Source organism: Rana temporaria, chromosome 12 (assembly GCF_905171775.1).
Source record: "Rana temporaria chromosome 12, aRanTem1.1, whole genome shotgun sequence".
NCBI lineage: Eukaryota > Metazoa > Chordata > Amphibia > Anura > Ranidae > Rana > Rana temporaria.
In genome coordinates, this window is record NC_053500.1 from 116,938,626 (window position 1) to 116,955,383 (window position 16,758).

General features: G+C 42.5%; 2 protein-coding genes across 4 annotated transcripts in view; both read left to right on the forward strand.

Moving 5' to 3' along the window:
• Nucleotides 1–16,758, forward strand: part of TOX2 (TOX high mobility group box family member 2) — a 183,746-nt gene that overhangs the window by 93,538 nt on the left and 73,450 nt on the right. The window lies entirely within an intron of this gene.
• On the forward strand, nucleotides 6,487–6,873 carry LOC120918726 (UPF0691 protein C9orf116 homolog; the record flags this gene model as incomplete). Its single annotated transcript, XM_040330446.1, has 1 exon — nucleotides 6,487–6,873. A coding segment is annotated over one exon (387 nt), but the record flags the coding sequence as incomplete, so codon positions are not given.

The following is a 16,758-nucleotide window of genomic DNA, read 5'->3' on the forward strand; positions in this document are numbered from 1 at the left end:
ACCGATTAACAATGTTGCGCGAGCCCTGCGTACGCAAGTTACGTCGTTTCCGTACGGCGTGTTTAGCGTAAGGCTGCCCCTTCTAATAGTAGGGGCAGCCAATGCTAAAGGATACCCGTCATTCCCGCGTCGCGATATTTGAAATCTACGTCGTTTGCGTAAGTGATTCGTGAATGGCGCTGGACGCCATTCACGTTCACTTTGAAGCAAATGACGTCCTTGCGACGTCATTTGCCGCAATGCACGTCGGGAAAGTTTCCCGACGGAGCATGCGCTCTACGCTCGGCGCGCGAACGGGCCTAATTTAAATGATTCCCGCCCCCTACGGGATCATTTAAATTGCGTGCTCTAGCGCCGGGCAATTTTGCCGGCGCGCCCTCGCAATTTACGGAGCTACTGCTCCGTGAATCGAGGGCAGCGGAGCAAATTTTTGGGGGCGCAGGGCAAAGTCGTTGCCCTGCGCCTCCGCAAAAAATGCGCAATTCTCTTTGAATCCGGGCCATTGTGCTGCGTAGCAAAAAAGCCCCCGTACCTTTCCAAAAAACGCATTGCAGAAAACTGCATAGATGTGAAGGGGACTCACAGGAAATAAGGGTACATGGATTGTAGTGCGTTTCTGTGCATCTGGACATGCACCTAAAAAACGCATGGATGTGACTCTAGTGTAAGGGATAATTTTAAATATTTACTGAAGTTAAACTTCAGAGGGTGGCTGGACAATTTAATTGCCTTCAAGCTAAACTTAGTTCAAAGAACACAATAAACATGTAGGTTTGGCACAGCAGGGTGTACATGAATAGGTCAACAGAGAGGTGAATGGGGGAGGAGAGAGGGCAGGACGATCCAGCACCAGTTTATTGGAACAGTCACAATGGACATCAGACACGGCATTCAAACCTGTCTGATCAATCATATCCCCTATGGCATCATCCGTGGGGGGGTGATGGAATGGTCCCTCCACCCTGCCAACAACAATGGAGCCAGGAAAAGCTCCATTCATGTCTATAGTTAGCTTAAAATAGTGTAAACCCATTACTAAAATCACATATAAGCTTTTATATGTCAAAGTCATTTTCATTTTTTTTTTACTTTTTCTTTAAAAAAAAATACCTGGAGATCCTGCCATGGAGGTCCTAGCTCAGACACTTCCTGTTATAGGGTGATAACGCTCTGTCTCCCAATTGAATTAATGCAATGTCACCCTGTCCAATGGGCTTCCAATGGAAGTGAAATACTACTAGTGGACATATCAACACATATTACTCAGGCATGGTCCACTGTTTAAGATAGGGATTTTTATTTTTATTTTTTATTTAAAAGACAAGTATTTTTTTTTCAGATTCAGGTTACCTAGCTGGATGCAGCATCGCTCCAATACGCCATCTGTCCCCCGTCAGCTCTAACACAGAGAACTGAACGATCAAACACCGATCGCTTTGGATTTTTCAATTATTTTATAATAGGGATTTAATGTATGCCTTTTTATTAATTTTTTTCTTATTTATTATAAGGATTCATTTAGGGGCATTTCATTCACTATAGGGATTTTTTTGTAGTGCCTTTTTATTTATTTATACAATATAGGGATTTATTTCATGCCTTTTTATTTTATTTTATTTTTTTATTTAATATAGGGATTTATTTAGTTCCTTTTTATTTTCTTTATTTCTTTATTTATTTATTTATTTATATTTATTTAGTATAGGGATGTATTTAGTGCCTGTTTATTTTTTATTTTTGTATTTAATATAAGGATTTATTTAGTGACCTTTCTTATTTTTTTTTATTTAAAAGACAAGTATTTATTTTTATTTTTTTACAATTTATACTTACCTAGCTGGATGCAGCATCGCTCCGATGCGCTATCTGTCCCCCACCAGCTCTAACACTGAGAACCGAGCGATCAAACACCGCTGATCGCTCAGTTTTCAAGGCTCCCTGAGCAGAGAGCTGGTGACTGTCAGATGCCAATGTCTGCTCACTGGGCTGGGGAGGGGTGGAATCAGCTGGCTCAGGCTCTCAGCAGTTAGCTGAGCCGGGTGCCGGTGTCCTGTTGAGAAATGCCCGAGTGGAACTGCTAATGCGCCGTGCACGCGCAGTAAAGAGCCCCAGAACAGCTGAATTTTCGATCAGCTGTTGTCTTGCGTTGCCGAGGCACGTTCATGTAGCTGAGGGGTGGCTACTTACATGAAGGGGGCGGATTTTTAAATGTTGGGCAGTGCTGGGGGGCAGAATTTTTATCCATGGCCAAACAAAGCTGCAAAGGAAATCTTTATCTGCTATTCTTTCTGGACATTTACAGGCCGTGTTTAGTCAATTAGGCGGCTTTTTCTATTTTAGATAAAGATTTATTTTCCACTTTTGTTTGGCCATCGATAAAAATTCCGGCCCCTACACTGCCCATCATTTAAATATCCGCCCCCTTCATGTATCTATCCGCCCCTCACCTACATGAACGTGGCGCATGCGCTGTTCCACACGGCCACAATTCGATAGCTGGGCACTTCTCGACAGAACACCCGTCTAGGCATGTGGGCGGATCCTGACTTCATTGTCACACCCTTGCCCGAGTCTGGACCAGCTCTGTGACGTCAGCCGTCAGCGGCTTCAGGCGACAGTGTGCTCCAGCCCGCTGTCTGCTGAAAATGGGTCACAGGAGTGCAGAACAAACCGTGAAGTACAGCCAAAGCTCGTTTAATAAAAGGATTTATTTAGTACCTTGTTTTATTTCGTTATTTAATATAGCGATTTATTTAATGCCTTATGTTTATTTTTATTTTTTTTATTTAATATAGGGATTTATTTAATGACTTTTTATTTAATATAAGGCTTTATTTAGTGCCCTTTTTCATTTCTTTTTAATGAATGCCTGTTTTTATATTTAATATAAGGATTTATTTAGCGCCCTTTGAAATGTATTTTTAATGAATGCCTGTTTTTATAAGGATTTATTTAGTGTCCTGTTTAGCTTTTTTTAATCTACTATAGGGATTTATTTAGTGCCTTTTTATTTATTTTTTAAATTTATTATAGGTATTTTTGTTGAGCAGACAATTTAAACTTACTCACATCAGTCCTTGCCCTCAAGGCACTTATGATCTAATGTCAGTATCTCACATACTAGGGCCGCTTTAGACTCTGCATGCAATAACTGAACATTGCTCCCTATTGGGTACAATTGATATCTAAGCAGCTCTAATTGTAGTTTTTATATGAATTTATATGTATATTGAGTTTGCCTGTTTATTGGTGTCCTAATGCTATTGCTCGTTATTTCACCAACAAAATCTCCTGCCTTTTAAAAACACTATAGAATATGCTGATGATACAATAAGTCTACATTTTAAATAATTTATCTCCATCTACCCTGAAGAAACAAGACCACTTGTGATGAAATCAGAAAGGGAAGGGGTGGGGGGTGTAAACTGATATCCCTTCTTTGAGTTATTTTATACCCGGCTACAGAGACATATGAAACAATACCTCTTGTCTGTGACTGCAGGTGTCCCTCTTATCTGCCAAATACTAGTGACTCCCGAATGTATTATTTGTAACTTTTAGGCCTGGCCTTGTGTCTTCAAGTCAGGTGCAACCTAGTTTGTCAGCTGTGCGTCTAAACTGATAAGAGGTTTTTTTTTTTGTTTTACTTTGTGAACCCGGGTAAAATGTTACATTGTGTTACTTGAGAATAATTCTGGCAGCAACCAAAAGGCATTATAATTAAATATAAGTATATTACATCTGTACATTCACAGTTAGCTCCACAACTGAGATAAGAATAAAACTCCAAGTATTAAAGTAAAAATATTTTGTACAGTGCCGGCTGGTGCAAACTAACGCCACCCCCCAGACAGTCAGGAGGGCAGCGATCCCCCCTCCTCCCTGCAGGTGGCGATACAACCCATTCCCCTGCGCGGGCGATGGACGATCAGAGGCCTCCTTTACCTTAGGAGGCAGATGACAAGTAGACATGTAATGCCGCGTACACACGTTCAGTCCATCCGATGAGAACGGACCGATGGACCGTTTTCATCGGTTAACCGATGAAGCTGACTGATGGTCCGTCGCGCCCAGGGCTTTTTTTCAGCTGGAACTTGGTGGAACTCAGTTCCACCACCTCTAGCGCAGGCACTCTGCTCCCTGCTGACCACTATTACTTGAAAACGCAAAAGTCCGGCTGGGGAGAAGCTGGGGGCAGTAGAGGGGGGTTGCATGCAGAGGTCAGAGCTGAGGAAGGGTAAATTATAGATGTGGATGGGGTGGGATACAGAGGTAAGCAGCTGTGGGAGAAGGCTGAATTCTCCACACTCTGTAGTGCACTCTGTATGCAACGCACCCCTGAACTCTGCACTATTTACGTAGCACACCCTGAACTCTGCAGTCTGTGTGTAACCCCCTCCCTGAACTCCTGGTATTTAATGACCCTTTTAAAACCCTCCCACTGTTAGTGAAATTTGACCACAACCACTATTTGATGCGGTTTGGAGGGTGTGTGTAAGGGCCGGGGGGGGGGGGGGGTTGCTTTGTCGTGATTGAGTTCCTGTACCTATTTTCAGAGAAAAAAAGCCCTGGTCGCGCCTACACACCATCGGGTTAAAAAAACGATCGTGTCAGAACGCAGTGACGTAAAACACACGACGTGCTGAAAAAAACGAAGTTCAATGCTTCCAAGCATGCGTCAATTTGATTCTGAACATGTGTGGATTTTTAACCGATGGTTGTGCCTACTAACGATTGGTTTTGTTCTGTTAGGAATCCATCGGTTAAATTTAAAACAAATTGGCTTTTTTTTAACCGATGGTTAAATAACCTATGGGGCCCACACACGATCGGTTTTGATCGATGAAAACGGTCCATCAGACCATTCTCATTGTGTGTACGCGGCATAAGGCTTTGTACCGCTCAGGATTTGGGTGGTTCTGCTCCCGGCCGAACAGGAAGTGGGTCCTGAGACTCCCTGACCAATCGGGTCTCGGGACCAGCTTCCTGATTGGCTGGGAGGAGAATCAGGAAGACAATAGAGAATATTGATTCACTATTGTCACACAACTGGGTGGGCTCAGGGCACAGTACTTTGAGCCTCGAACCCACCCTTTTTAAAATCCAATTAGAGCTTCCAGTTAGAATCATGTGCTTAAAAAAAAAAAAAAAAAAAAACATTGCAATCCATGCGTCTGGCACCGTGCATGTAGATTAGGGGCTAGGTGCATGGATTAGGGGGGCAGCACCCCTATGCACCTTATGGATGGGCCACCACTGATTATGCATGAATAGCAGCTTTGGAAAACAGAATGTATTGTATAGTTTCTGTATCGAAAATTAAGTAAACTTAATTAAGTAAAAAGTAATAATTTGTACCTATATGTAAGCCTGTAATAAGGCTAAGGCTTACCTATAGGTAGTGTAAATATCTCCTAAACGTGTACCGTTTAGGAGAGGGGTAGGCAACCTTGGCCCTCCAGCTGTTTTGAAACTACAAGTCCCATTAACATGACTCCTAGAGGCAGAGGCATGATGGGATTTGCAGTTTCGCCACAGCTGGAGGGGCAAGGTTGCCTACCCCTGGTTTAGGAGATATTTACTGAAAATGCAGCTGGTGTCATCAGTGGCACATGCGCTCTGAAGAAACGACCACCCGGGCCGTTCCTTCAGATTCCTGTGTTGGAAACTGCAGCTCCTGCGCACATGCACGAGAGTGATGTCATCACGCTCCAGCCAGGGTCCGCGAACACCAAAGGGCGTGCGCACAGGGTGTGCCAGGTGTGCCCAGGCACACCCTAATCAATCTGTGCAGCACAGATTCCCCCTACTGCCCTGTCTCCCATCTTTCTCCCTGCTGTGCTGCCAGCTTCCCTCCTCTCCTATCGGCTGTTGCTGCTGGGTGGAATTTGGAGTGGAGTGGGTAAGTGACCAGTACATATGTAATTTACCGGCCCCTTCCCTTTCTAAATGAACATTGTAAGTGAGCGGTAGTGTGTGTTTGGGCTTTGGGGTGCACACCCTAATGCAATAGGCTGCGCACACCTATGGCGAACACAGAAGGCAGACGGGTGAAGATGGAAGCCTTGTCAGCGGTGACAGCTTGGCCTTGGAAGGGCTTCATTCTAAAGTAAGTTTCACATAATGTGCAGGTACTAGTACATTATTTACCTTGACATCTTTTCCCGGCCTGTTGACCATGCTGAGGTGTGTTGGAAGTGCTACCTTAATGTAAAGCACAGGTGTTTGCATTAATGCTTTGCAAAAATGTGGATCCTGCCTATAAGTTTAAAGAGAGTGCTCTGTATTAATGTTACATTTTAGGCTGTTTTTAATATAAACTTTATATGGCCCAATGTGAATAGAGTGAAGAGTGAAGCGAAAATAGAGAAAAAGGAGTCACTCATGTGTGTTTGTAAATTTCAACTTGAGCTATTGAACTATGTAAACAACTTTTTTTTTTTTTTTTTTTTACTGGAAATGTAAATATTTCTATGCAATACATGAATCTCACCAGAAGAAGGGCAGGAGACAACCTACCCCCAAACCAGCGACTTTTATCGAGTGGAGCCTGACTTACCTGCCAAGTTTAATCACCCGGAGACATGGAGACCAGGATATAGAACCAAGCCTGGCAATCCTCTGTACAGGACCACAAATCAAACATATGGTAGTAGGCCACCTACTGTGCATGAGATGCCGACAAAGTTTAAAGGAGTTTCTGACAAGTTTTCAGAAGCTGCTACAAAATGCGGCAATTATAGAAACAACGGACTCAACACACACACAGAGAAAAGTTTTGTGACGGGACCAGACAATCTAATCACCTTCCATGACAGGCTACAACATCAGTGGGCCATCACAATCAGCTTGATTACCATTGATTTGACATAACTTTACTACCTGAGCTGGGAACTGAATAACTTAATATACAGATTCCTGCAAAAAAAAAAAAAATATATATATTTTTTCATATGTATTTTTATCCCTGGAAAAAAAAATATACCCAAAAACAATGAACATTCCCTTAAAAAAAATAACTTTGTCTTGGCTTTGGTAATTGCCAGCGTAATGGTGAGATTTTAGCTTGTATCGGAATGCAGATTATGATATTGACCCCAAATTCTATATATTACCATTACAGTCAAGCTGAATTCATGTAGGGGGAGGCTGTGGCCTGCCAGGAAAATGTTATTACACTCTATGTAATTACATTTCTGGATTGCAAGGGATAATAGTCGCTATAACTATAACTGTGGCTGATGAGCTCTTACCTAGAAGTGACAGAAACTATTTAATTAAAGGAATACGTTTTTTTTGGTTGATGCGTACACAATTCAAGCACTTCCTACAATAAGCTATGTGCTGTCGCAGCATTGAATGAAGGTTTTGGGGTTGTCGTTTCGAATCACAGACGTGCCGTAATATTCAAAAAGATTTTTGCCGGGCAAATCATCTCTGTTCTCCTGAAATACATTGGGAATTGACAATGAATTTGGCTCAAATACAGATTTTTTTTTTCACTGCAGATGTCTAAAAATGATTGGGCTTGTTGTGTTTACTGAAGACCATTGCGTTTTATCCAAGGGGCTCATTAAAAAAAAAAAGACCTGTTTGATGAGTCACTCATCCCCTCCTCAAACCGTCTGCAGATCTTACATCAGCCTTCATGTGCATGTTTATTATCAGTATTAGATCTGCTGTATATAGGATTTTTTTTATTTGCTAAAACACTTTAATATTAATCTGCATTCATTCATGGGGAATGTTTCCTATGTATTTAATTATTATTATGTACACAGCGAGAAAATGCAGATTTAATATAAATAATAATTGTTAATAATATTACTGGTATATATTATAATAAGAATAATATAATAGAAAATGTTAAAGCCATACTCCAGACACACAAAAACTCACCAGTATTACATTCTGTTGGGAGAAAATACATTTTATTCTCCAGCTGTCAATCCTGTTCTTTACATGCAGGGGAAAGTACAGCTCCCATTGTACTTCAATGACCGCTCGGATACAAGCGCCGCAGACCCTAGCTCTATGGTCACTCTCTTCTAGGCCATTCATAAAACACATGACAATGACATCATTTTGTAAATGGCCTGGAGGAGAGGGGGTTGAGATATGACTGTAGAAAAGAACTAGCAGCCATCTGAGGACAGCAATATAACCATCCTTACATGGACTGAATTTGAATGGACTTATCTTATTGCCCCTTTCCAATCCACCCCATATCTATCTACATGTAGATAGATATGTCATATCCAGAGAGCACCATATTACCCAACTGTAGATATGGCTGTAGTACTGGGGTCTATGAGGCCTTCAGCACTTACAACCGAGAAGGCACAGAATTACAGCAGGCAGTGGCGACCCGTAATGCAGGGCACCCTATCCATGTGTCCAGACCCCTAATCTAGATGCGGGGTGCCAGACGCATGGATTACAATGTTTTTTTTTGTTAAGCACATGATTAGAGCCAGAGGCTCTAATAGGCTTCAAAAAAGGGTGGGCCTGGGGCGCAGAGCAATGCACCCCGTGCCGACCCAGTTGTGTGACAATAGCAAATGAATATTCGCTATTGTCACACTGATTCTCCTCCCAGCCAATCAGGAAGTGGGTATGGCCACATACATCACTGTATACCATACACCAGCAGTTTTAATGTACATATACACAGTGGCCCAGATTCACAGAGAGTGGGCGCACATTACGTCACCGTAGCGCAAATAATATACGCTACGCCGACGCAGCACAGAGAGTCAAGCATTGAATTCAGAAAGCCAGTGCTCCCAACGCTGCGTCGGCGTGGCGTAGGTTTCGAAGGCGCAGGCCGGCGTAGGTGGAAGTGGGCTTGACCCATGCAAACCCATGCAAATAAGGTGTGACCCCATGCAAATGATGGTCCGAGCGCCAGACAAGTACGTTTACTGAACTGCGCATGCGCCATGACGTGGACGCATCCCCCTGCGCATGCTCACAACCACGTCGGAACAACTTCCTAAGATACGCCGGAGCAATGCGTATGCCATGAACGTAACCTACGCCCAGCCAGACACACGTCCAACGTAAAATACGCCGGCTTGGCCGGCTTGTGTTCCCTGGTGCAGACCTTTGCATGTCTGCTGCTGAGTTACACCTCCTTTATGGGGCTTAACTTTACGCCGGACGTACAACTTACGCGCACCTCTCGTAGCCTGCGTCGGGCGCACGTACGTTTGTGAATCGCCGTATTTCCCTCATTTACATATTTGAATGACTAATCAATGGGAACGACACCATGCTCCCACCTTAAATGTGCGCCCACTCTACGCCGGCGTAAGCAAGATATGTCGGCAGGGTGTAGCCTGGTTTTAGGCGCATCTCTGTTTGTGGGACTGGCGCACAGATACGACGGCGCACATTTGCACTTACGTCGGCGTAAGTGCTTTGTGAATCCGGGCCAGTGGCTTTATAACTTTTTTGTTTATTTATGCATTTTCTTGTGTGTGATTTTTCACTTTAACATTTTTTATGCATATGATTTATAGTGTTTCAATTTATTATTCACGCAAACATTGGATTTGCTGTTGCTATATTAAGGCGCTGCAACTTTATTACTAAGGGTAGAAGAAAGAAAAGAATAATCTAATCATGGGAGCCCAACCTATAGCCCTCCAGCTGTTGCAGAACTACAAATCCCATCATGCCTCTGCCTTTGCGAGTCATGCTTGTAACTGTCAACAGTTTGCAATGCTTTAATAAGACTTGCATACAAACATACAGGCATATAAACGCAAGCACTTTATGGACCACATTTGGATGAAACTGAACAGGCAGCTCTCCACTCTGAAGGACAAGAGGCACGCCGCTCCAGATGAGATAATTCGGCTTGTTAGACTCCACACATGGGTGCTCACCCGGCTCGCTTTCATGGAACAAGTATTAGAAAAAGGATTGAACGCACATCATGATTGATCCTGAATCATTTTTATTGCAACATGCCAAAGTGGCACACACAGGACAATGACAGGCTACAGATTGTTTACGCGTTTCACACAAGGAAGCTGTGCTTAATCAGAAGTTGATTATGATTAAGCACAGCTTTCTTGTGTGAAACGCTTCAACCATCTGTAGCCTGTTTTCTAATAGCACCCTACTCTGAGCTGTTCTTCCATCTGTAGCCTGTCATTGCCCTGTGTGTGCCACTTTGGGATGTTTCAATAAAAAGGACTCGGGATCAGTCATGGTGTGCAGCCAATCCTTTTTCTAATAACTCCCTACTATGAGCTCTTCTTCCAAATGGCTCCATCCAGCTGCCACTCGTACTCCAGCTGCTGGAGGCAAGTCATCTTCGCTCACAAGCTAAAGATAAAAAAAAAAGCTGAACCTCGCATAAATCACTGGCATCCATATTTTTTGTAAAAATGTCCACAAGCATGGCAGTGACAGGCCCGCCCTAGGGCCTCCATTAACACGTTTTACCCAATTGGGCTTAAGCGTAAAGTTAACTTCACTGGCAAGCTCGATTGGGTGAAAGGCGTTATGGTGAGGCCCCAGGGCGGGGTCTGTCATTGCCATGCTTATGGATGTTTTTTCAATAGATGTTGATGCCAGTGATTTATCTGGTGTGCCGCAGCATTTTCTTTTCATCTTTACATACAGACCAATTCATGTTTTTTTAAAGCAGGTTCTATCCGCAAACATCTGCCAGCACGTTCCTTCATAGATACTCATTATTTCATTACGCCCATGTGCATGAGCCCATAAACAGACGTTTTACATGGCTTCTACAGCTTCATACCGACGACAGATGAGATCTGGTTGGCTGTCATGGAGCAGTGCGACTTGAACAGCGGCGTTGCTCTTTGCCATGACTTCTAGCACAGCCCATATATACATTTATATTGTCCATCTGTATAAACCGTATTAGTCATCATTCTAAAACACTCTGCTTTACTCTGCATGAAGTGGTATGTGAAGCTCACTATATGAAATATTCAGTCGGAGTGATGCATTTTCTGAATAGCAGATATGCCCCTCGGATTACAGGCCATTCCATTAGTGTATCCATTATAACATGCTTCAAGCTTCTGCTCTTCTATTACATTCCATCTTCTAGCTTAACCCATCCCCTGCCAGACTTTCCCGAAGAGAGCTGCTTTCATTGTGCCAAGCGTGACATCTGCTTTATTTCTTTCATGTTGGATCAGAAATCTATTCTAATTTCACAAATAATTTTATGTGAACAAAATACATGGCAAACATATCTGACTGGGTATATTTAATAAAAATACATTTCCATGACTTCCTAGAACAGCCTTTCTCAACCTTTTTACCCAAGAGGAACCCTTAAAAATTATTTTGCAATCCCAAGGAAAGAAAATTGGGGTTCATGGGGAAAATGCTTCTACATTGATGGTCATTGAGAAAAATTCCCAATTTATAATGGTATTCCGAATGCCCCCTTACAGACAGCTAAAAAACACAATTAACTGTATGCAGGGCTTTTTTTCTTAGAGAATAGGTGCAGGAACCTTTCTGAGTCACCTCTTTTCTCCACCCCTACCCACCTACGAGCACCATTCCTTGGTTTCACCCCTTACCCACCTCCCAGTACTGTAATTTGTATGGAATTTTGGTAATGATAACAAGAAAAACACTAAAATAGATCCCCTGCAGCCAGTAACAATAGAGCCTTCCCCCCAGCAATAATACACCCCCCCCCCCGGGAACAATGGACCACCCACAACAAAATTCCCCCCCAGCAACAATAGACTCCTGGCATCAACAACACATCTCTCACAGCCAGCATCAATAGACTTTATGGCAGCCAGCAAAAATAGACCCCCTCCCTCAACAGTAGATCTCTCTCAACAACTGACCCCAGCAGTATAAGACCCATCCTCAGCAACAATATACCTCCTCAACAACAATAGACCCCTAGTGCTGGAGGTGCCGGAACTGCGTTCCCCCCGTTCGCTGAAAAAAAGCCCTGACTGTATGTCTGTTGTATTGGCTATAGAACTACCCAGGCACCATCAGACGGGGGGTCAATCAGCCACAGCTCAAGGAACCCCTAGAAACCTCTGGAGGAACCCTAGAATTCCATTGAATCCAGGTTGAGATTGGCTGTCCTCAGGTCTTGTTGTTTATGCATATTTATAGGGTGATGCCACCTTTTCTTTTAACCTTCATTAATTAGTAAATACTATTGTAGGTACAGAGATAGAAGATGGGATTTTAAAGGTGCCACACAAAAGAATTAATATAACATTTCAAATTTCTATTATAAACATTCAAAAAAAATTTTTTTTCACATAAAAACATAAACAAAATGTAAACTTCCATGCAGTATTCTCTAGAATCTCCTAAAGAAGCCATAGTCTGACGAAACATGTAGAGATAAATATTTTGCAGCCGTACTGTATGATACTTTTTTATGTAAATTTATTTTTTTATGTTTATAATAAAAATTTGAAATGTTATATTAATTCCTTTGTGTGGCACCTTTAAAATCCTATCTCTATATCTGCGTTTAAAGTCAAGGGATGTGGTGCCTAGGGGGCTTTCAGGCACCAGATGTCTTTTTTTTATAGTATTGTTAATATTTAAATAAAATACATATTTTAGAGTCTGTGCTTATATTTTTCAACATGGGTGTCAGCCACATTGTTTTGTTTACTGTAGATAGGCCTCACATTCTGGCATAACTCATGGCCAAAATAATACTGTATATCTAAAGACTATCTACAGGATGACAAACACAAAGACACTGCCATTGGGGGGAAGGGGGTCAAACTGATACAGGTTTGATGTGTAGATATCTCCCAAACTTTGATACCTACACGTGTGCCGCTCAGGCTCTCTGGACAGGGTGCAAGTGCTAAATGTCCACTGCTGGAAGCTCATCCTGGCTCCAATAATGATTAGAGATTAAACTAGGTCTCCCTATGGCCGCACATCCGTACCATCCTTGGATTGAATGTGGGAACGGCAACCTCAGCCTGGACTCTGACCAGGCCACGCCCCCAAAGCTTTTTGCTTCCCCCCTCAGAGCTTAGTCATGGAGATCCATGAAGGGTTCCCCATGACTAAGTTCTGAGGGGTGGAGCAAAATGCTTTAGGGGCATGGCCTGGTCGGAGTCAAGGCTGAGGTTGCCATTCACACATTCATCCCATGGATGGTACAGATGTGCAGACATATGGAGACCTTCTTTCACCTCCCAAATGTTGATGTCATAACTAAATGCCGGCCTTTGACAGACAAGACTTGGGAACATAGAAACATTGTTTTGCTGGAATTTGCCACTAAGCCATACCTATACATTCATATTGACCTATCACTATGATTGGTAGCCTAAAGCAGCTCATGGGTGTAAGGAAAATAAAATCTTGATTCCCCCATCAACATGGTCAGGGTTGACGGGGGAATCCCTCCCGCAGCACTATTGTGTTCTGACGGCGGGGGGTGCGTGGTGAGCCTTCCCAACCAGCAGAACACAATGGTTTTCGCTAGAGGCAATATCCATTGGCAGTAATCCAATGGAAAAAATCTGTCAGGCTCGTTGTACCCAAGTTGATCAATAGATCGTCTTGGATATAATCAGCCTGCCCATGCATGGATGAAATCTTGGCCGGTCCCTGCTGATCTGGCTGAATTTCAATCCATGTATGGCCAGCTTTACTTTCACAGGGATATGATAGCAGTATACAAGTATCTTAATGGGAATTCCAACATTGGGAGGAAACTATTCAGTCTCAGGTCATTTAAGAAGACATGTGGCCACTTGATGAATTAGCAGTAAGGGTGTGAAACTCTTCCACAATCGGTGGTTTCAGCAGGAAGTGTCACTAATTTCCATTTTTTTTTTTAGATGGGCATCTTACTGAACACAATATACAGGGATATGGGAAGTGGTAGATACACCCACACACACACCCACACAGGTTGAACTAGATGGACTGAAGTCCTTATTCAACCTCACCAACTATGAAACTAGAATGCAATAAACGCTTTTACATTGGTAGAGATCTGTAGGCCTGTTACCCAACATTTAAGAGTTTACCTATATTCATTTCAATGTTACACTTTGAAATATAGTATATTACTTTAAAATTTACTTTTTTTATTTTTATTTATAACAAAACAATAAAACTCTAAATAAAATATTTGAAAAAAACTCTTAATTAACAAATAAAAATACTCAATTAAAAAAACGATTTTTGTTTGGCAAATGTGAAATATCACAAGTACATTTTTCATATATCTAGCAGCCTGTGGCAATCATTAACTGCTTTACTGAAAAAACAAACAAAAAAACACTTATTTACAGAATTCAATTGTTTAAGATCAAAGTCACACACACCGATAAATAAAACAAAAGAGTCACCCAATTCTCATTTCTGTATCTGCTTGTTCAAATATGACGTAAGGAAGTTTCAATTAGTGAGGGACAGTCTGAAGGCATACAGCTTTTGCTTTTCTCTCTCAATAAAAAAACAAAACACAATGATCCATGCTATCAGTGTCATGGGGTGTTTATTTGAACAATACACATTTTTTATAAATAGCAAAATAAAATAAAAAATTGTATGGTCATCTATAAACATTAAGGGCTCATTTACATATGAGTGTGTGCACATTTTTTGTAGTATTAGGCAGGTGCGTTGTCATGCATCCTTTGGCGTTGACTTGTGTTTTCATTACATTCTTTAATTTAAAGTGCATAGCCATTAAAAGCCATTGCATAAGACTTGTTGCATTTTTATGCACTGCTATTGACTATGGGCCTTACAAGCCACAATGCAGGAACAAACTGACATACCTTATTTTTTTAAAAGCACTGAAGCTCTAAGGCCCCGTACACACGGACGGACAATCCGCTGAAAACGGTCCACCGGACCGTTTTCAGCGGACATGTCCGCCCGGAGATTTCTGTCTGATGGTTGTACACACCATCAGACAGAAATCTGCACGTAAACAATACGCGGGGCGTGGCCGCGCCGCGACGATGACGCGGTGACGTGGGCGGCCCTGAAATTCAAAGCTTCCACGCATGCGTAAAATCAGTACGACGCATGCGAGGGATGACGGTCGGTCGGACGTGTCTGCTGAGTCTGTACAGACGACCGAACACGTCCGACGCACAGGTTTCCAGCGGATAGATTTCTTAGCATGCTAAGAAATTTTGATCCGCTGGAAACTGTCTGATCCGCCGGACAATTGTCCGGTCGGGCCTACACACGACCGGATCTGTCCGCTGAAACTGTCCGTCGGACAAATATCAGCGGATAGATCCGGTCGTGTGTACGGGGCCTAAGATGAGAACAGACACTATATATACATTTATTTATTTATTTTTTATGGGAAAGTTGAACACATGTGCTTTAGCGCATTGTATGCATGAATTAAAATGCAACAGTGTAAATTGGCCCTAAAATAGGATCTAACTGACCACAAAACCATAGTTTCCTTTAAGCTCAGCTCATGTTAGGTAAAATAAATGTTCCTGTCCAACAGTTCATTTTGCAAAATATATATATATTTTTTTTAAAAGCTGATTATATGTCATGTAAATACTTTCTTGATATAGTGATTACACAGCTCTGCCTAAATGCCGTAATTTGTTGTGTAACCCGATTTGTAAGCTCTTTTCAGGGTAATTATGCTGATTGGTTATTGTATAGTATGATTTTACTTGTGTGTGTGTGTGGTGTACATGTTCATCCAGAGGAAGAAGCCCGTCTATCTGTAATCTGTCTCATTTAGAACTGGCTTTATTTAGATAGCAGGTGTGCACCCCTGTTGCACAAGTCAATTACGTGCCAACTAATTTTCATCCAATGGGGATTACAATCAGAACTTCTGGAGATCTCCAAACTTTTTCTATTTCCTTCCATTTTTACAAATGTTACATCAAAACTAGCATTAAAAGATCATGCACCTAAAAAAAACATTATATGTATTTTATGGTATATAGCAGGGGTCTCTTAACTTTCTAAAGAAAGGGCCAGTTTATTGTCCTTCAGACCTTAGAGGGGCCCGGACTGTGCCCAGTGGAAGAAAACAATGCCCGATCTGGTGTCGTTGGTTAGAATAGAGTGCCATTTTGTTGTCAGTGGAAAGATTTATTTCACATAGTTATAGCTAGATTCAGAGAGAATGGCTTAACTGTGAGCCGGCGTAGCGTATCGCATATACGCTACGCCGCCGTAAGTCAGAGAGGCAAGTGCTGTATTCACAAAGCACTTGCCTCCTAAGTTACGGCGGCGTAGCGTAAATGGGCCGGCCTAAGCGCGCCTAATTCAAATGAGGAACAGGGGGGCGTGTTTTATGTAAATGATTCGTGACCTGACGTGATTGACGTTTTTTATGAACGGCGCATGCGCCGTCCGTGGACATATCCCAGTGTGCATTGCTCCAAAGTACGCCGTTTCGACGTGAACGTAAATTACGTCCAGCCCTATTCGCGTACGACTTACGCAAACGACGTAAAAAGATAGGCTTGTTCCGACGTCCATACCTTGCATGGGCTGCGCCACCTAGGGAGCAGCTTTATCTTTACGCCGGCGTATTTCTTACATAAACGACGGGCGCACATACGTTTCTGAATCGGCGTATCTAGTCATTTGCATATTCTACGCCGAACTCAACGGAAGCGCCACCTAGCGGCCAGCGTAAATATGCACCCTAAGATACAACAGCGTAGGGGACTTACGCCGCTCGTATCTTAGCCTAATTTAAGCGTATCTGGTTTCCAGAATACGCTTAAATTTACGACG